This window comes from Geotrypetes seraphini, chromosome 2 (assembly GCF_902459505.1).
Source record: "Geotrypetes seraphini chromosome 2, aGeoSer1.1, whole genome shotgun sequence".
Classification (NCBI taxonomy): Eukaryota; Metazoa; Chordata; class Amphibia; order Gymnophiona; family Dermophiidae; genus Geotrypetes; species Geotrypetes seraphini.
Genome location: NC_047085.1, coordinates 421,935,552 through 421,956,623, shown reverse-complemented (window position 1 = coordinate 421,956,623; position 21,072 = coordinate 421,935,552). Strand labels below are relative to the sequence as shown.

The following is a 21,072-nucleotide window of genomic DNA, read 5'->3' as shown; positions in this document are numbered from 1 at the left end:
TGATGAGACCTCATTTAGAATATTGTGTACAATTCTGGAGACCACATCTTCAAAAAGGTATAAAAAGGATGAAGTTGGTCCAGAGGAAGGCTACTAAAGAAGAAGAGCCCCTGCACCAATCAGGTTCCAGAGGCAGGAAAAAAAGAGAACAGGAAGCAGCCAGGGTTGCCATATCACTTTCCTATTACATATTTTACTTATTATTGTTATACACCGTTCTATGTCAGCCATAAGGGCTATAAAGTTGAGATGGACAAGGGGTGGGGGGGCAATTTAAATATTGAAGTTGACACTGTTCTTTGTTCAAGCAAATACTTTATTACGGATTATTGTATGGAAATCATAATAATAATAACAGTTTATATACCGCAGGACCGTGAAGATCATCTCATTGTAGTTTGGTATCAATTGGTAAAATCTCAATAAAACAGATTAAACATAAAAATAAGGAGTCTCATATTCAGCCAGCAGTAGGCAATGCTTTTTGATGTTTCCAGCAACCAGCTTTGCATATCCAGTTTCATTTTTGGCTGTGGCAACTTAACTGGTTATAGCTGAATAACAGTATAATGGTTAAATGCTAGCAATTAAAAGCAGGCCTGCTATTTATGCGGCCTATTTTAGCCATTAAACATAGCCAGTTTGGTGCTGAATATCCTTGCCTAGTCAGTTATGTTATGCAATATAGCAGCTAACCATGGATATTCAGCAGGAGATAGCCAATTATCTCCTACTGAATATTCATGCCGCCATTGCTAGCCAGTTAAATAGCTTTGAATATCAGCCTGTAAATGTCCATTTCAAAATCTCCACTGAATGGAGCTCAGGGGTTAGTTGATTGAAATTTTTTCAACTTACATGTACTTGGGTTGAAGAAGTTGAAAAACACTGATTTACATAGATCAGAAATTTAGGGGTCCTTTTACTAAGCTACGCTAAAAAATGCCTTAGTGTGCTCTTCCGCGGGATATTCCTGCATGCTAAGGCCATTTTTAGTGCAGCTAGAAAATAGCTAATTTGCTATTAGCGCATGACCATTAAGAAAAATTAGTACATGAATCTATATACTGCCACCTATTTTGTAGGTGGTAAGAGCTCATGTGCTAATCAACATGCAGTAATGCAGATGCAGTGATACAGCATAAAAACGCCCACTCTCCACCCCCAGACACATTACCTCTATTTTAAAAAAATGTAAAATTATGTGCAGTTTGCATTTGCAGATTGGAAAATTGCCACAGGACACGTTAGTGCATCCCATATGCAGTATATGCATGTACAGGTCAGAAGAAACTATACTAAAGATACCACATTCTGTAAGATATTGGTGATGACAAATATATGTCTACAACAGTGGTCTCAATGTTAAGCCATTTGCAGGGCCACATTTTGGATTTGTAGGTACTTAGAGGGCCTCACAAAACATAGTTAATGTCTTATTAAAGAAATGACAATTTTGCATTAGGTAAAACTCTTTATAGTTTATAAATCTTTCCTTTTGGCTAAGTCTTAATAATAATATTGTAATTTATAGCTAAAAAGACAAATGATCAAGAAACTGTTTTATTTTATTTTTGTGATTATAATAAACATACTGAGGGCCTCAAAATAGTACCTGGCGGGCCGCATGTGGCCCCCGGGCCACGAGTTTGAGACCACTGGTCTACACTGTATCAAATAAAATAGTACTGTATAACTGGAAATCAAAGACACACGGGTTAATAGTGACAGGAAGCAACATGTTTTTTTATATACCCTTCTGATATTTAATTTTCATGGCTTACAGATAACTAGAGTGTCTATTCTAATAAGCCAGTTATTATGATACATGATTAGAACATTATATGACAACTTTCTTTATTCTGAATTCCCCCATCCAAAGAAGCTTTATTCAGCATGTTGTTTAGAGAATAATAGCTTCAGCAAAGATCTTTAATGTTCTAACTTTGGCTGCGAGGTCATACATATCTGTCATGATTAACACCCTAATTAATTGTTCTGTCATTGCCATAGGAGTCATTTTGAATTGATGTTTATTTTTCCAGATGTTCAGTGCAGCAAGAACTTTGTCTTCAAAGTTGAGAGTTCTAAAAAAAAAAAAAAAAAAAAAATTGTTTTTCAAAAGCTGTTTTAGTATTTGTTTTCAGGAAATCATAACCTCAGACTATTATGTTCATATTACCACCAAAAAGGTGAACTAGTTATAATAATGCAGTGGAACTGTAGGCCTCAGTGGTAAGTATATTCTCTCTGATATGCAGCATTAAAAAAAAAAAAAAAACATTTGCCATCAGCAAATAAATTAGCATTGAATATTGGGGGCTAATTTTGGGTGGGCTGGGTCTCAGACCTTATAGACATGGCTGATATTCAGCCATGTCCTGCCTAAGAAAGTAAGTGGACTCTAGCTGAATATTGGCAGGACCTGCATAACTTTGGTTTTTGTTCTTCTGACCCTTGATCCCTACCCCTTCTGTATCCCAAAAATAACCTGCACACCCTGTGGTTCATGTAAGCTTCCCTCAGGCCTACCTTTCCCCTCTGGAAGTCCAGTGGGGACAGTGGGAGCAGAAGCAAAGCCCTCTTGGCTCCTGCCCTTTGCAGCAGCTATTGTAAAATGGCTACTACAACCTCTTGCAGCAGCTAACCCAAGTTAAGAGAAGAAAGAGAAAAGCAGGAAGCAGAGACTGGGAGAAACTCAGGAAGAAAAATGATATAACCAGACAACAAAGGTAGAGAAAAATAATTTTATGTTCTATTAATTTTTGGAATATGCATCTGTCAGAACTAGTTTTAGACAGTGTTGGGACCCACAAGAAAACCCTTCAATCTCCAACATAACTGTAGTAAGTCTCCAGATTTGGGATGGGCTATGCTTGGCATCTCTGCATTTAACCACCTCCCTGCTCGAGACCCACCTCTCTGACTTAGTCAGTTAGCGCCATATGCAGTACTTTAGTGCCAATGAGGAAGTATTCACAGGGAAACCTACCACTATAGAAATATGACATTAGAAAAGGCCAAATGACCTCCTCCTCCCCCTAAGAGATCCCATGTTTTCTTGAATTCAGAGAGAGTTCTGGTTTTCACCACTTCCACTGGGAGGCTATTCCAAACATCCACCACCCTTCACTCCTTCAGTGTGTGCTTCTTTGAATTTAAAAATTGTCATTCTGACCAGCGATAAGCAATCATGGTCCTTGAGGGCCACAACCCAATTGGTTTTCAAGATTTCCACAATGAATATGCATGAGATTAATTTGAATGGACTGCTTCCATTGTATGCAAATCAATCTCATGCATATACATTGTGGAAATTTTAAAAACCCAATTCAGTTGTGACCCTCAAAAACCGTGATTGCCCATACCTGTTCTAAGCTTATGTTTAAGACGGCTCTCAAAACTTGGCTTTTAACTTGGGCTTTCTCATAATTCTTTTTCATTCTCCTGCTTAGCATCCTTTTCCCTTTTTTTCCTGTTTTAGTGCTGATTCTATTATAGTATAAGGCATTTCACTGTTGTGCTATAATATTATTCTCCTTCTTTTTGTTCCTTAAATTCATTGTTGTCCTTTTGTCTCTTTGTTGGTTTCCATTAATTCATTTTTATTATGAATGTAAACCATTTTGATGTCTCTGATATAAAACATATACAAAATAAATCATTAATAAATTAAGAACTGCAGAAAGGAACCAAGATGGCTGCAGGCTCACTTAGCTGAGCGACACGCTGTGGGAACTCAGTCCAAACTGAACAGTCTCTAAATGGCTAACAGTACCTGAAATGCATAAGTGGCCTCAAGGCAATATAGAAGAGTTAATGTGGCGGATGCAGGAAATTGGGTTGCCGTCGGTGACTTCCCCGCTGGAGCCGCACTGGAGAGGCGAGGCAGAGCCGGTCTCCCTGGGGTTGGAAACCACCCTGAGTCCCGACACAAGGGCACCGCCCCCACGCCCTCAGGTTACTAGCTCCCTGCGAGGGGAGTATCAGGAAGCTGGAGCTCAGTCTACTCTGGAGGCCAAGGAAGATGCAGTAGGGAGCAAGGAACCGGACTCTCCACAATTACAGGAGAGTCTGGTGGAAGCTGAGGAGTCCCCAGCTTTTGGGGTCAGATTATTCCAAGAGAATCGACAAGAGAGAGTGTCGGCTGGTGAGCAAATGGATACTAAATAGCAATTATCTCAAATACAGAAACCCCGGGAAGTAACACTAGAATTAATCTGGGACCTAGTGGCAAATCTGCCAAGTACTATTAATGCACAGTTTCAACAAGTGGAAGAAAAAATAAAAGCTCAGTGGATTGATATAAAGGATTTAAGAAATGAAGTAACTGAATCCAAATCCATTGGAAATATAAATCATGAATTGAAAGTCTCTAAACAAATCCAAGAAACATTAGTTAAAGATAATATTAATCTTAGAAGAAAGTTAGAGGCACTGGAGAATTTCTCAAGGAGGAATAATTTAAGATTGGTTAATTTCCCTAGGTAACTCCTAGGGATATGTTTAAAAGATATTTACAAGAAGTTTTAGAAGTTGCAGAGGAGGTAATGCCTCCATTAACACAAGTTTATCATGTTCCTCAAAAACAGCAACAAGCAACCGGTCAAGAACCACTAAACGTTTCCATGTTTGTTTGTTTTTTTAATTCTTTATTGAATTTTGAACTTCAATAATGTAATACAATTGATATATCAGAAGAACTGCACAAAAACACATTATTAACTACATAATTTTTACATTGACAATCATTTCCTCCCCTTCTGAATATATTATTGGAATAATAATATATATGAAATGATTTCAATATTATAATGAAATAAATAAACTTTTCAAAATATATTCCCCCCCACCCTCCCTAGATGTGTAATGAATGTAATGAAAAAAGAAAGAAGTATGACCTCAATTATAATACAATAAAATTAGTCAATGGACTCCATATATCTTTAAAAGACTTATTCCCAAAACGTTCTGCCATCATCTTTTCATACTTGTACGTGGTACAGACAGTTACCCACCAGATAGTAAAATTAATCCTATCATGATTTTTCCTATTATGGGTAATCAGCTGAACCCCTATTCCTGTCAATATCATGAAAAGGCGATTTTTAAATTTGTCTTAAGTAGATTTAACATGAAGTAATGTACCACATATGATCACCTAATATGACAAGGGGAAAGATGATTCAAGAACAAGATTTATTTGTCCCCAAATTGACTTCCAAAAACCAAATATCAATGGACAAAAATATAACAGATGATCCAAAATCCCTATATTAATATGACAATGCCAGCGTCTATTAGATTTAGAATTATCTATTTTTTGTAATCAAACTGGGGTCCAAAAAATCATATGCAATAAAAATAACCATGTTTGTCTCATAGATGCTGACGCTGTACATTTCAACCTCCAAGTCCAAATTCGTGGCCAACGAGACACAGAAATATACTGTTTTATCTCGATGCTCCAGATATCCCTAAGACTATTTTTTGGCTTCTTATTTAAAAATCCAGAAATCAATTTGTACCACTGAGCGACCTGATGTCCTATTAGATCAGTCTGGAAGCAAAGGATCTGCAAGCTATAATAAGTTTTTTAACTTTTCCATTCAGGGAATCCACTCTGAATAGCCTGCTTCAACTGCAACCACCTATATTGTTGAGATTTTAAAATTCCAAATGATTGTTGCAGCCATGAAAAATCAAGCAATTTTCCATTAGACATAACATCGTCCAATGTCCGAATATTTGCCTGCATCCAATTCTTCCAGGCAATCCCAGCACCGCCTATTTGAATCTTGGAGTTTAACCATAAGGACTGCAAAGTAGATTTCATTATAGGAACATCTGTAAGTTTATCAATAAATTTGATTGTTTTCCATATGTTCAATAAAATTATGTTGTCCTTAACATATCTAGGTAGCTTGATACTTAGTACATGAGATAGTCGCATAGGGGACATGATTTTCCATTCAAGATATAGCCAATCCGGCTGATGTTCCAAGAGCTCAGGGAGGATCCAATACGTACCTTGACACATTATATAAGCTTGATGATACCTAAAAAAATTGGGAAAATTTACCCCTCCCTCCACAATTGGTTTTTGTAATGATACTAAAGCAATTCTTGCATTTTTGCCAAGCCAAATAAATTTTGTCAGAATACTATTTAGCTTTTTGTAAAAGGACCCTAGAAAATAAACTGGTAACATACCTATTTGGTAGCAAACTATAGGCAAAATCATCATCTTGACCGTTTGAACTTTCCCCCACCAAGACAAATGTAGAGGGTTTTATTGCTCACACATTTCAGTGACCTTTGATAGTAAGGATTTTTGATTTACTTTCATCGTTTCTTCCAATGTACTTTTTATCCAAATACCTAAATATTTTATACCATCTTCCTTCCAGATAAAAGGAAACTCATCAAATAAACCTTTTGCACAATGTACATTTAATGGAAGAACTTCTGATTTACTCCAGTTTATTTTGTAACCAGAGAATTTTCCAAATCTATCTATCAAATCTAGTAAATGTGGAACGGTCGACTCAGGATTTCTCAAATGAATCAAAATATCGTCTGCATATGCAGATATCTTATATTCCCGGCCTGCATAAGGAATACCACATATCTCCTCCGCTTGTTGAATAGCTAAAAGTAAAGATTCCAAATCAATATCAAAAAGCAAAGGAGATAATGGACATCCTTGTCTAACTCTCCTCTCCAGACAAAACCTTTCTGAAAAAGTATTATTTATATATAATCTGGCAGATGGGGAACTATACAAGGTTTGAATCATTTGTATGAATCTAGAACCAATACCAGACCAATCCATTGCCTGATACATAAAGGTCCATTCCACTCGATCAAAGGCCTACTCCACATCTAAGGATACAGAGAAAGCCGGATCATCCATTTCCTTTGTCAGGTTTAACATATGAAAGGCTAATCTTGTATTATTTGAAGAATGTCATTGAGCAACAAACCCTGTTTGGTGTATATCAATAATATAAGGAAGAGCCTTGGCCAAACGTAAAGCCAATATCTTCGCTAACAATTTTCCATCAACATTAATCAAGAAAATAGGTCTGTAATTTGAAACCAATGTAGGGTCTTTATTTGGCTTTGGCAAAACTTTTGTTAAAGATTCTGCCATAGTAAACAGCGAAGGAACAATAAGCCACAGTGGTTCTCTGCAGAGATTTCGGACTTCATCAAGGAGAAGAAAAAAGCATTCATCTCTTACAAACAATCAGGGAAACAGGACTTTAGGGAAGTCTATCTGGCCAAGTCAAAAGCCGTCAAAACAGCAGTTAGGGAGGCCAAATTCTGCATGGAGGAGTCTCTAGCGAAGAACATCCAGAAAGGAGATAAATCCTTCTTCAGGTATATCAGTGACAGAAATAAGAACTCAAGCGGGATAGTACATCTTAGGAAACCAGACGGAGACTATGTAGAAGTGAACTCGGAAAAAGCCCAACTGTTAAATGAATACTTCTGCTCAGTCTTCACCCACGAGGCGCCAGGACTCAGTCCTCAGCTACAGACAAGGGTTGACGCAGATGACCCGTTTAGTAATTTCGAGTTTACACCCAGCGGTGTCTACTGAGAGCTGTCAAAGCTTAAGGTTAACAAGGCAATAGGGCCTGACAACCTACACCCCAGGGTGCTCAGGGAGTTGTGTGATGTCTTGGCGGAACCACTATCTGCGCTCTTCAATCTCTCCCTTAGTATGGGTAACGTCCCGTTGGACTGGAAGATGGCTAACATCATTCCACTCCACAAGAAAGGCTCCAAGATGGATACAGCAAACTATAGACTGGTGAGTCTCACATCAATAGTGTGCAAACTAATGGAAACTCTAATCAAACGCCAATTGGATACGATCCTGAATGAGAAGAATCTACGGGATCCCCGTCAACATGGATTTACTAAGGGGAGATCCTGCCAATCCAACCTGATCAGCTTCTTTGACTGGGTGACGAGGAAGCTGGATGTTGGGGAGTCCCTGGACATCGTATACCTGGACTTCAGTAAAGCATTCGATAGCGTACCACACCGCAGGTTGCTGAGCAAGATGAGTTCTATAGGATTGGGAGACACATTGATGAAATGGGTTGGGAACTGGCTTGGAGGTAGGCTTCAGAGGATAGTGGTGAACGGCACCCCCTCCGAAATGACGGAGGTAATCAGTGGAGTGCCGCAGGGCTTGGTCCTGGGCCCGATCCTATTCAACATCTTTATAAGAGACTTGGCAGAAGGGCTGCAAGGTAAAATAACATTATTCGCCGATGACGCCAAACTAAGCAATGTAGTGGGCAAAAGCACAACAGACATAAATTCAATGTCCGACAACATGATGCACGACCTACTCCTACTGGAAGCGCTGGTCTAGGTCCTGGCAACTCAGCTTCAATGGCAAAAAATGCAAAGCCATGCACCTGGGCAGCCAAAATCCATGCAAGACTTACACCCTTAATGGGGAGATCCTAACAAGAACTGAAGCAGAACGAGACTTAGGGGTGATCGTCAGTGAGAACATGAAGACTGCCAATCAAGTGGAGCAAGCTTCATCCAAGGCAAGGCAAATCATAGGTTGCATACGCAGGAGTTTCGTCAGCCGTAAGCCTGAAGTCATTATGCCATTGTATAGATCCATGGTGAGGCCCCACCTGGAATACTGTGTGCAATTCTGGAGGCCGCATTACCGTAAGGATGTGCTGAGACTGGAGTCGGTCCAGAGAATGGCCACCCGGATGGTCTCGGGACTCAAGAATCTCCCGTACGAGGAACGGCTGGATAAGTTGCAGCTGTACTCACTCGAGGAACGCAGAGAGAGTGGTGACATGATCGAGACATTCAAGTATCTCACGGGCCGCATCGAGGTGAAAGAAGATATCTTCTTTTTCAAGGATCCCGTGGCAACAAGGGGGCATCCGTGGAAAATCAGGGGTGGGAAACTGCACGGGGACACCAGGAAATTCTTTTTCACTGAAAGGGTGGTTGATCGCTGGAATAGTCTTCCACTTCAGGTTATTGAGGCCAGCAGCGTGCCTGATTTTAAGGCCAAATGGGATAGACACGTGGGATCTATTCACAGAGAAAGGTAGGGGAGGGACATCGGGGTGGGCAGACTAGATGGGCCGTGGCCCTTATCTGCCGTCTATTTCTATGTTTATGTTTCTACCTGTAATACAACCTTTATTCAGTTGAGCCTGATATAAATTGAATAGATGAGGTAACAAAGTAATTTGAAAGGCATTGTAAAACTTTACCATATATCCATCCCCACCTGGAGTGGATCCAATTCTAAGAGACTTCAAGGCTGTCTGAATTTCTTTTTGTGCAATTGGTGATTCGAGACTATTTTTCATATGATCAGGAATTTTAGGCCCCTCAATCAACTGCAGAAACTCTAAACCCTCTTTCTCTTTAGTTGAATAATGCTCAGAAGAATACAAGCTTTTCTAAAATTTCAAAAATTGTTTTAAAATATTTTCATTTTGAGCATGAAGTACTCCATTTTCATCTGTAATAGCCACTATGTTTACTTTCCTTTTTTTTTTTTTTTTAGATAATTAGCCAGTAATCTTCCCGCTTTATATGAGTTTCCACAATACAAAGCTTTATGAGAAACCAACTCTTTCCTGGTCAACTGGGAAGAAATCTCATATCTACATTTTGCTTTTAGGAGAGCCTGAAAAGTATTTTGTTCCCAATTTGATTTCAACTTTAACTCTAAGGGGTCCTTTTACAAAGGCGCGGTAGCGATTTAATGCACGGAATGCCGTGCTAGTACCTAACGCCTCCATTGACAAGGCGTTAGGATTTTAGGCTGCCGCGGGGTTTAGCGTGTGATGAAATGTCCGACGCGCTAATCCCCGTAGCGCACCTTGATACAAGGAGCCCTAAATCTTTAATATTTTGTTCTAAGATAAGAAAATCTTTATTAAGTTGTTTTCTAATATATGCTGAATATGAAATTATATGTCCTCTCATGGTAGCCTTAAAGGCATCCCAAAACGTTTCTATAGAGATTTCTTTTGAGACATTGATCTGAAAAAATTCATTCATTTTGATTTGAAATTCCTCTATAAAGTTGGAGTCTGCCAGCATTGCATTATCAAATCTCCAAACAGGCCTATTATTTTTTTGTCCATTTATATCACATTCAATCCACACACACCCATGATCCGATAAGATAATTGGATCTATGGTTGCCTTTTTTACTTGCTGAACTAAATTATCTGATACAAACACATAATCAATTCTTGAGAATGATTTATGAACATGGGAGCAAAATGAAAATTCCCGATCATTGAAATGAAGAATCCTCCAAATGTCTCTTAAACTACAGATTTTACCAGAATATCCAATCCTAACGATTTTAATATTTTACTAGGTTTTTTATCCAATATTGGATCTATTATAGCATTAAAGTCCCCTGCCATTATTAAATTGGAGGTAGATGATGGTAAAATCAACTGTTGTAATCTCTTAAAAAAATCCACCCGATTCGAATTAGGTGCATATATATTAAACAGCAACAAGGTATCTTTCCCTGAACTCATTTTTACTTGAGCTCAGGGAACCCATCTTCCCAAGGGATCACAAGATATCATATTGAACGTGGCCAAACATTTTCTGTGCACTAAGATAGCAACTCCAGCTTTTTTCCCTACAACAGGGGCATAAAAACACTGTTTGATCCAATCCCCTTCCAATTTCCTTGATTCTATTGCTGATAAATGAATTTCTTGAACAAAATATATATCCGCCCCCTGCCTTTTCAGAAAAGATTTTCTTTCTCTTAATAGGGTGGTTGAAACCATTGACATTTAATGAATATATTTTCAAAGATATTGTATTGTTTTAATTATACAGTACTTTCTGAACATCCTATTGCACATCCACTCCCCTCCCTCATTATATATCCCACCCCTTCCCCCCTCTAAATCACACATATTCATCCAATATCCCACACAAAGAAAACCCCTTTCCCCCTCCCCCATCCTCACCTTTAAACACAATGCCTGATTGGAATCACTCATGCAGATTTACAATACAAAAACCCCCAGGTGTCCTAATGCAAAAATTTCCTTTTATAACACATTTTCATAAAATCATATCTATTATATTTCCCCAATATTTATGATAAACATATACTTATAAACTTATATGTATTCAAACATATCTAGAAGAGAAGTCTATTAAGTTTTATCTTTAAAAGGACATATTTATTATATATTTTAATAAAATCAATTATTCAATTAAGATAAGAAAGAATCTTATTTCTTAATAAATCATCAATATCTTAATATCTCATTTTCTTCGTTATCGCACCCTTCTATTCCTTTTTAATAAGAGAAGATATACTTATATAACTCTCCCTATGGCAATAAAACCAAAATTGATATAATACCAAAATCAGCAAATACTATTTAAAATAAAACTTAACTCCTTCGTAAAATAATCCCAATATAATATATTAAACATCTTTTTTTTCTTCTTTTTCCCTTTTCTTTCCTCCTTCCTCTTTCGAACCAAGAGTCATGAAATACAACATTATTGCAAATTTGCCATATTAACTTGTCAGGATATATATATAGACATAGGTTTTTTTTTTGTTCCAAAAACTCCACCAGCCTTGTTGGATCTTCAAACTGCATCATTTTATTATCAATTGTAACCTGCATCACAGCTGGGTATAAGAGGCCATATTTAGCCCCCAGTTCCCTTAGCTTTGGTCGTAGTTGTAGAAATTGCTTGCGCTTCTCAGCTGTATGTTTTCAAAGTCTGGGACAATATGTAGCTTTTTCTCCTTATAAGATAATTCTCTGGAGACTTTAGCAAGGCTCAAGATCTCAATTGCCTGCTGAAAACGTAACACTCTAAATATTAGAGGATGCGGATATCCTTTTCCATGTGATTTCGTGGGAATTCTGTGGGCCTGTTCAATTTCTAGAGGGAACTTGGGGCTTAAAGGTACAAGTTTTGGTATCAAACCTTCAATAAAAGCCACAGCATTTTTATCCTTTCAAGTTATTCCGCCTTGATCTATTCTCCAGATCTTCAATCTGGTTTACCAGACCTTGTACTGTATTATGGTCCTGTTGACATTGTAGAAGCATTACTTCGGCTTTGCCCACTCTTTCCTCAAGCCGAGCAGTTCTAGTATTCGCCACCTCCATTTGTTTGGCCAAGTTAGCCATCTCCTCTGTCACTTCCAAAATAATGTCTCTCAGCTCTATAATTATATTTGTATCTTCCAATATCTGCTCTCCTGCCAAGGTATTTGTTGGGGGGTCAGGGATGGCAGCAGAGGGAGTGGGCATCCCTCCTGCCGCAGACAATCGCGGGAAGTTTGGGGGTGGTGTGAGGGAGTGAGCATCTCTCCTGCTGGCCGACTCTTATGGGGGTTCCATGCCACTCAGCTGATCACGGCAGGGAGATTTCCTTACCACGATCAGCTGATGGCAAGGGATCAGGCGCGATTTTATAACCATTAGGACAGATGTGATTCTAAATATTACACCAGACTGCAATTCTCAGCCGCTTCTTAGGAGGCTGTTGAGACTGGCGTCTTATATAGAATTTCTACTTTTTTTGTTCCATTGGAAAAATATGGAACAAAAAAAGTGTAATATCGCTGGACTAAGTGTATAGCCCTCGATGGAGACTGCCCCAACTTGGTTGGCTTGGCTGAGAACTTTTCAGCAGCCTCTCGTACTAGACATGTAAGAACTCAGATAGACCACTGAAAGCCACAGGACTACCAACTGTAATTTCATGGATGTGTTCATCACTTTGAATTTCTACAATAATTATAACTATGTACACTAAGATGTTAAAAAGAAAAAAAAAAGCACCTGGCAAGCAAATGTCTACAGTGATTACTAACCTGTCCTGTAGAGATTTGATGTCTGTATTCTCAAGTTGCAGTTTCTTACAGAAATCCTCAAAAAATTTTTTTATGATACCAAGAGAAATTATCTGGAAGATCTTCTGCATAAGTTTTTCTAGAGTAAGCACAAATCAACTGTCAGGAAATATACTAGAAACTAAAGCAGTAATGTCATTCTTCTAAAAAGATATCATCTTGTATGTTATGTGGCTATACTGCTTATAATTTAAACTTTATTTCTCATCTTTTCTTTTTTGGTCATAAAATACATGATTGAGAAATATTATGACCACTGTTTACCTCTGACGTCAGGGATACACAGCCAATGAATGAATGCACATGTCGTGCGCAGACTTTGTGGGTATATAATGTGGGATCACATCAAAACAGGAGATCCTGCCTTCGCATAGTAGAAGCACAAGAGAGACAGAAAAGGTGAACTGTGATTCTGAGTTCCATTATTGTGATCTTTCTTGTGTATATAAGGTGAGCTATCAGCAAGTTGGCAGCTGATGCCAATATAGCAACCGTAGCTGTCATGGGGAAAAAAGCACGATTTATCAGACATTGAAAAAGACATGATCATTGGCTACAGGGCCAAGGGTGACAGCATTTCGGAAACGGCGGAGTATGTGAACTGTTCATAGACTACTGTAGTTAAAGTGTTATAACAAAGGAAAAAAATAATTGGCAGAACCCTTCATAACTCAAAGAGCCAACATTGCAATTATCTAGTTTTACATAATGAGACACTTCAGTATGGGCCAAAGTTGAAATAGTGAAATTTACTTATACACTTATAACACTTGTGGCTCTAGGCAGGAAACTTATAGGTGACCAGCACCAGGTTAATAAACCTAAATAAGTCCTAACCCATACATCATTCCGTCTCTTATAATAATAAATAACGCCAATGAAATCAATAAATGTAATAAATAAATAAACACTCAGCAGATAGCACTACGAGGGGAGTGAAAGAGCAATGCAGGCCTCTCATAAAGCCCCACAATGATGTAATTTCAAAAGTATTCAAAAATGCTCAAAATGTGAGAGAGTTATTTGAAAAAGTCACAAAATAGTTCACAAAGCTTATCTGGATATCAGCGGGTAACTGTCTCAGCTCAACAGAGAAAATAATGGCTGCTATTTGCACAGGAATACAAACATTGGACTTGCACTGACTGGCAGAGGGTTGCCTTCTCCAACGAATCATGTTTTGAGCTCCATCAAATGGATGGAATTTGGTGTGTCAGGCATGAAACCTCTGACAACAAATACCCATCAACCACTGTTGAATATACATAAGCTGGTGGCAGCAGCAGTATGGTCTGGGTCCCTTAATTCCTCTGGAAGGCACTCTCAGCTGATATGGGTATCTCTCCATTCTTGCCGATCAAGTATACCCATACATGTTGATGGTCTTCCCTATGGCCGATTGGATCTTTCAACAGGACAAAGTGATATGTCATACCATCAGAATTGTTCAGAAGTGGTTTGTAGAACACGACCAACACTTCCAGCTACTTCTCTGGCCTCCAGATTACTCAGATCTTAACCCAATCAAGCATATTTGGGACTATCTTGAGTGACATTCCGGAGGACTGGAAGGTGGCGAATGTTACGCTGATCTTCAAAAAAGAGGGGAGACCCGGGAAACTACAGACCGGTAAGTCTGACCTCGGTACCGGGAAAGATGATAGAGGCGCTGATAAAGGACCGCATCATTGATCACCTTGATGGACACGGGCTGATGAGGACCAGCCAGCATGGTTTCAGCAAAGGCAGATCTTGTTTGACGAACTTGCTGCACTTCTTTGAGGGAGTAAACAGGCAGATAGACAAAGGCGACCTGGTCAACGTATATCTGGATTTTCAGAAGGCGTTTGACAAGGTTCCACATGAACGACTATTTCGGAAAACTGCAAGCCATGGAATCAAGGGTGAAATACTCACGTGGATTAAAAACTGGCTGGAGCACAGGAAACAGAGAGTGGGGGTAAATGAACAATACTCGGACTGAAAGAATGTCACTAGTGGGGTACCGTAGGGCTCGATGCTTGGACCCCTGCTCTTCAACATCTTATAAATGATCTGGACATAGGTACGACGAGTGAGGTGATTAAATTTGCAGACGATATGAAGTTATTCAGAGTAGTGAAGACACAGGGGGATTGCAAAGATCTGCAACATGACATAATCAGGCACGAGGAAAGGGCATCGACATGGCACATAAGGTTCAACGTGGATAAGTATAAAGTGATGAATGTCGGTAACAAAAATTTCATGCACGAATACAGGATGTCCGGAGCGGTACTTGGAGAGACCTCCCAGGAAAGAGACTTGGGAGTTCTGATCGACAAGTTGATGAAGCCGTCTGCGCAATGTGCGGCGACGGCAAAAAGGGCGAATAGAATGCTAGGAATGATAAAGAAGGGGATCACGAACAGGTCGGAGAGGGTTGTCATGCCACTGTACTGGGCCATGGTGCGCCCTCACCTGGAGTACTGCATCCAGCACTGGTCGCTGTACAATGAAGAAAGACACGGTACTACTCGAAAGGGTCCAGAGAAGAGCGACTAAAATGGCTTGAATAGGCTGTGCATGGTTAGGTCTTCTCCAAGGTCCAGGACTGCCACCTGATCATGGTCTAGCCCACAAAACTGAGATGCTGAAACTTCAATGAGACATCAGAGGCATGGACTCTGAACCATCTTTGTCTGAATTCTGTGCTGCCTGGATTCCCGACACTTGAACATGGCTTTGACTAAGGAACCACATCTTTCATGGGAAGTAGCCCAGATGCCACTCTCGCCGAGAAGAGCCAGGCCAGCTTCTATAGCTTCAAAAAACTTCATACATCTTATGTATGAATTGAGGAGCAAAGCATTACCCAAAGGGACCTGGAATGACCTCCCACAGTGCCTGCTAGGGTTTGTTCACTGACACATGGCTGCACTTTGCCGGGGACACAAATTCTCTATTTTCCAGCTCCAGCCTAAATTTCTTGCCCAGTAAACATTCCATATGGATTCCAATCCCCCCAGTGGCATGAGAAGGGGTGAAGCCCAAAGCTCTCGCCCTTCCCCCTTTCAAGTGTTATGGCACATGTAGAACAATGACCTCCCCTTGGACTGGCATTGCTTTTCAATGTTTACATATCATCACTAGGTGTGCAATTGACCCAGCAGGGGATAAAATTATTTAGTTACGCAGATGACTTTACGATTATTATCCCATTCGCTACTTCTCTCTCTGAAGCTACCCCTAATGCAACAGAAGTACTAAACTTGATGGAACAATGGACAACTGAATTTAGATTGAAGCTTAACTCAGAAAAAACAAAATTCTTTGTAGCCTCACCACACCAACTTGACACTAAAGCATCACTAAGCATCAATAAACTCAGTTACCCTATTCAACCTATAATGAAGGTTTTGGGGGTAATACTGGAACAGGGCCTAACCATGAAAGACCAAGTGGACTCCTTGGTCAGAAAGGTTTTTTTTACTCTCTGGAAGCTTCGGTCCCTTATACTGAGCCATCTTGATTACTGTAATATCGCCCATCTGGCAAGTTCCCAGAAGAATATGCAGAGATTACAACTGGTGCAAAATGCAGCAGTCAGGCTGATTTTTGGGTTGAAGAAATCTGATCACATAACCCTTTCCTACCGACTCCTGCATTGGTTGCCGATGGAAGCACGTGCCAAGTTCAAATTTGGCTGTTTTTGCTTCAAGTTACTATTCGGTCTAGCATCCAAATATATAATTGACCTTTTCTCTTTCTCAACCAATAGACATAAGAGAAGCTCACACCTGAAGTTTGAATCACCACTGATCAGAGTATGTAAATTTTAAAAACATCAACATCTTTTCTCTTTTCAAGCTGCATTATGGGAAAAAGACCTGGAACAATTACTTATGCATACTAATAACTATGGGGATATTTGTTCTGGAAGTACTTTGATAGCTGAACTGCAAAATCTCCCACAACAACTGATCTCTAGAACTGTTAATCACCAATCTCTAACTTTGTTAGTTCTACTTAATTTGTAGCATTTTTAATCATTGTAAACCGCATAGAGCTTCACGGTCCTGCAGTATATAAATAAACTGTTATGTTATATTATGCTGCAAATCTAGCATAAATCTAAAGGATATCCACCTGAGGAGTCCATCTGTGCCCTTTTTAATCAAAAAGAGGGGTTTTGAGGCAGATAGAGGCTTTAAAAATCAAAATGGAAAATCTAAGATGGCCACAGCAATAGTGATTTTAGAGCCTAAAACAGCCTGTGGAGGCATAAATGAAATACCAAAAATTCAGTAAAGGGGTTTTTGGAGGTGGGAGACCCTGTTCCTAGCCTAGGTCTCTGAAATCTTGAGGACTACTTGTGTCTTCTGACTGCCTCTCAGACCCAACAAACCAGCCAGAGACCTCAACCTCCACTGAAACATACTGCACAGGAGGAGAGGGGGAAAGAAAACAGCCATGGATCTGCTCAGCCTATGCTCAAGCCCACTGCTGATGAAACTGGGGTGAATCTTACTCCCAAGTGCAGGCTGTCCAAATGGGTGCACTGCAAACCAGTCCGCTCCTTGGAAGCAGGGCTTTGACCTCAGAATCTGTGTTCTCTCACAGCCACAGCTGTCCCAAAAGAGAGATCCTCTAGAGCACCAAAAAGCCTCACAAATGGCAAAAAAGACCGAATTTAAATGAAAAAAATCCTAACATCTCTCTTATAGAAAGACAACTGAGGAATTGGAGGACAGCTCAGAAAGATGGGAGGCGAAGCAAAAGAATGCTAATGAAGCTCCCTACAAGAATTCCCAAGAGAAGGGATTGACTATCCACATGTTTAGGAATGAAGTGTCTGTCACACTAGAATGTTTGTTTCATTCAATTCCCTCTAACATATACCGCAACACCTCTCCAATTTGATCTACTCTATCCTTGTGATATATTTTAATAATATAATATAATTTGTTACAGTGTTCCACTGATTGTCCTCCTTCCACCAGGTCTCTGAGATGTCTTTTATATCTACCTCATCATTCAGTGCTATAAACTCTAACTCTCCTATTTTATTTTTTAGGCTTCTAGTATTTATATACAGACCTTCAAATTGTGTTTTTTGTCTTTTATCTACAGGCTGCTGAGAAGATGACAGGGATAATTTGAGTCCTTTACTCTGTCTTCCTCTTAAACACTCCTGGCTTTCTTTCATCATTATTGAAACCTCTCTATTGGGACTTCCTAAATATCTTGTTTCAAAAGTATCCTTCAAGGATACTCCACACTGAACCATCTACTCCTGGGCGGTTCATAGTCAGTGGCGCGCAAGACACCAGGGCGCTGACAATCCAGCGCAAGAAAGAAGCGCACCGCCGAAAAACTTATTTTTAAAGAGCTCCAACAGGGGTGTGTGTGTGGGTGGGGAAGCCCCCCTCCACAGTGTTTGCGCTGCTGTTGGGGTGGCTTGGGGGGTTAGATCCCTCCATTATAGAGAAAACGGAACTTTTTCCAATTTTTTTCAGGAAAAGTTCCGTTTTCTCTAAGCGCAGCTGGTCAGCACATCAGAGTAAGGCCCTGCTGGGGCTGGCTGCGAACAACCTGTTTTGAGGCTGCCTCCTGCTGACTTTCTGTGCTTTGGGTAAGAAAGGAAGGGAGCGAGGAAGTTCGTGGCTCAGGACCGCTACCTGCTTCTGCCACTTTGGAGCTTGAGGGAGGGAGGAGGGCTTTGCAGCTCAGGAACGCTGCCGTGCTGGTGCTGGTGCTTCAGGGCTAAAGTGATCATACGTCCCGTTTTGAAAGGGACCATCCCGTTTTTGGATCTCCTGTCCTGTTGTCCCCGCACAGTTTCAGGGCGCCGAAATGTCCTGTTTACAGGGACAGTGTCCCGAAGCTGTGCGCAGGGGCAATGGGACAGGCGATCACTTTCCCTCCAGCGCCCGATTCACCCCCCCCCGGGTCCGCCGGCGCTGCTTGCCAGCCTCTCTCCTTACCTCCCTCCAGTGCCAATTCAACCCCTCCCCCCGATCCGCAGCTGCTGCTTGCCGCCCAGAAGCCTTCTTTCCGATGTCAATTCGGAGAGGAAGTTCCAGGCCAGTCAATCGCTGCCTGGCTGGACTGGAACTTCCTCTCTGATGTCAGAATTGACATCGGGAAGAAGGCTTCTCGGCGGCAAGCAGCAGCGTCTGCAGACTGGGGGAGGGGAGAGGTTGAATCGGCACTGGAGGGAGGTAAGGACTAAGAAGAGAGGTTGGCAAACAGCGGAGACGGGGGAAAACGGTTGAATTGGGTGCTGGAGGGAGGGAAGGAGGGAGGCTAGCTTTGGCACGGCAGGGAGGGAGGGAGATAGGCAGGCAGGTGGCTGGCTTTGGGGAAGGGGTGGGACAAAGGCTGGAAGGCAGTGAGGGGGACATAGAAAGGAGGCACTGAGGGCACTAAGGGTATAGGAAGGGACACTAGGACATATGAAGGAGGCACTGGGGACACTAAGGACATGGGAAAGAGGCACTGGGGGCACTAAGGATATAGGAAGGAGGCACTAAGGATATAGGAAGGGGCACTAAGGACATAGGAAGGCGGCATTGGGGGCACTAAGGACATGGGAAGCGGGACTAAGAACATAGGAAGGAAACACTGGGGGCATTAAGGACATAAGAAGGAAGGAGGGAGGGAATAGAAAGGGACAATTATGGGCCTGAGTGCAGAAAGAAAGAAATGAAAGAAAGAATGCACAGTCAGAAGGAAAGGCAATCAGAGACTCATGAAATCACCAGATAGCAAAGGTAGGAAAAATGATTTTATTTTCAATTTTGTGATCAAAATGAGTCAGTTTTGAGAATTTATATCTGCTGTCTATATTTTGCACTATATTTGTCTATTTTTCTATAGTTACTAAGATGACACTGCATATTTTAAAGTCATCTGCCTTGACATCTTTGAAACCCTCCAAATATAAATGATAATTAACATTTTCTTTGCGTAGTGTGCTTTGTGGTTTTATTGTTACCATTATGAATTAATAAGCTATTATGTGTACATGAAAAATGGATGGAAGAAATTGGGGGCGGGATTTGGGGCAGGGCTAGGGCGTGATTGGGGTGGGGCTAGGGCGGGATTGGGGGCAGGACTGACAATTAATAGATGTCCCATTTTGATTAAAAAAATAAATGGTCACGTTATTCAGGGCAGGAGAGTGGGGGGGGGTGGATAAGAGCTGTGTTCCAACACAATTTGACAAACAGTTATCCAGCATCCACCAATCTCCATGGGTGCAGGATAACTGAGATTCTATTGTAGTATAAAATACTATCTATTTTTAACACATCTTTGAAAAGATTAGATAATAAAGGGGCCTTTTTACTAACCTGCAGTAAGCACTAATGCATGCTTACTGCAGAGTAGATGACGACACGGGGACAAATTTGTCTCCATCCCCATGGGGGAGTGTGGCGCAGTGGTTAAAAGCTACAGCTTCAGCACCCTGAGGTTGTGGGTTCAAACCCATGCTGCTCCTTGTGACCCTGGGTAAGTCACTTAATCCCCCCTTTGCCCTAGGTACAATAGATAGATTGTGAGCCTGCCGGGACAGACATGGAAAAATGCTTGCGTACCTGAATAAATTCATGTAAAACTGTTCTGAGCTCACGTGGGAGAATGATATAGAAAATTAAATAAATAAAAAATCCACACGAATTCTGTCTCTGTCCCATTTCTGCAAGCTCTGCCTTAACCGCACAAGTCTCGAACACTTATGATTTTAAAGTGTTTGAGGCTTGTGTAGATAAGGACAGAACTTGCAGGAATGGGGCAGGGACAGAACTTGTGGGGATGGGACAGGGAGAGAGAGATCTCATGGGGATTGAGAAAATTTGTCTCCATGTCATTCTCTACCAGGATAAAATGAGTGTGCCCCCCGTGATAGTTTTGCAATCAGCATGCAGTACTTATTTGCTGTAGGCATGTTTGGAGGGCAGAGAGTGGGCACAGCTATGATAATCACTTAGCACATGAGCACTGCTGTACACTAACTGATTAGCGGAGGATTAGCTCACGAGCCCTCATCACCTATAAAATAAGTGGCGCTAAGGGCTCATGCACTATTGATCACATGCTAATGGAGAAATTTGTGCATTGCTATTATTGAAAAAAATAGAAAAAGC

General features: G+C 40.7%; 1 protein-coding gene across 1 annotated transcript in view; it reads right to left on the bottom strand.

Annotated features, from left to right (window-relative positions):
* Positions 1–1,548: 1,548 nt before the first annotated feature.
* Positions 1,549–21,072, bottom strand: part of LRRD1 (leucine rich repeats and death domain containing 1) — a 68,800-nt gene continuing 49,276 nt past the window's right edge. The window contains exons 5-6 of the mRNA XM_033931156.1: positions 12,902–13,019; positions 1,549–2,087 (exon numbers count right to left, since the gene is read on the bottom strand). Coding sequence (XP_033787047.1) covers positions 1,904–2,087; positions 12,902–13,019 — 302 coding nt within the window. The 3' untranslated portion in view covers positions 1,549–1,903. The remainder of the gene's footprint in view (positions 2,088–12,901; positions 13,020–21,072) is intronic.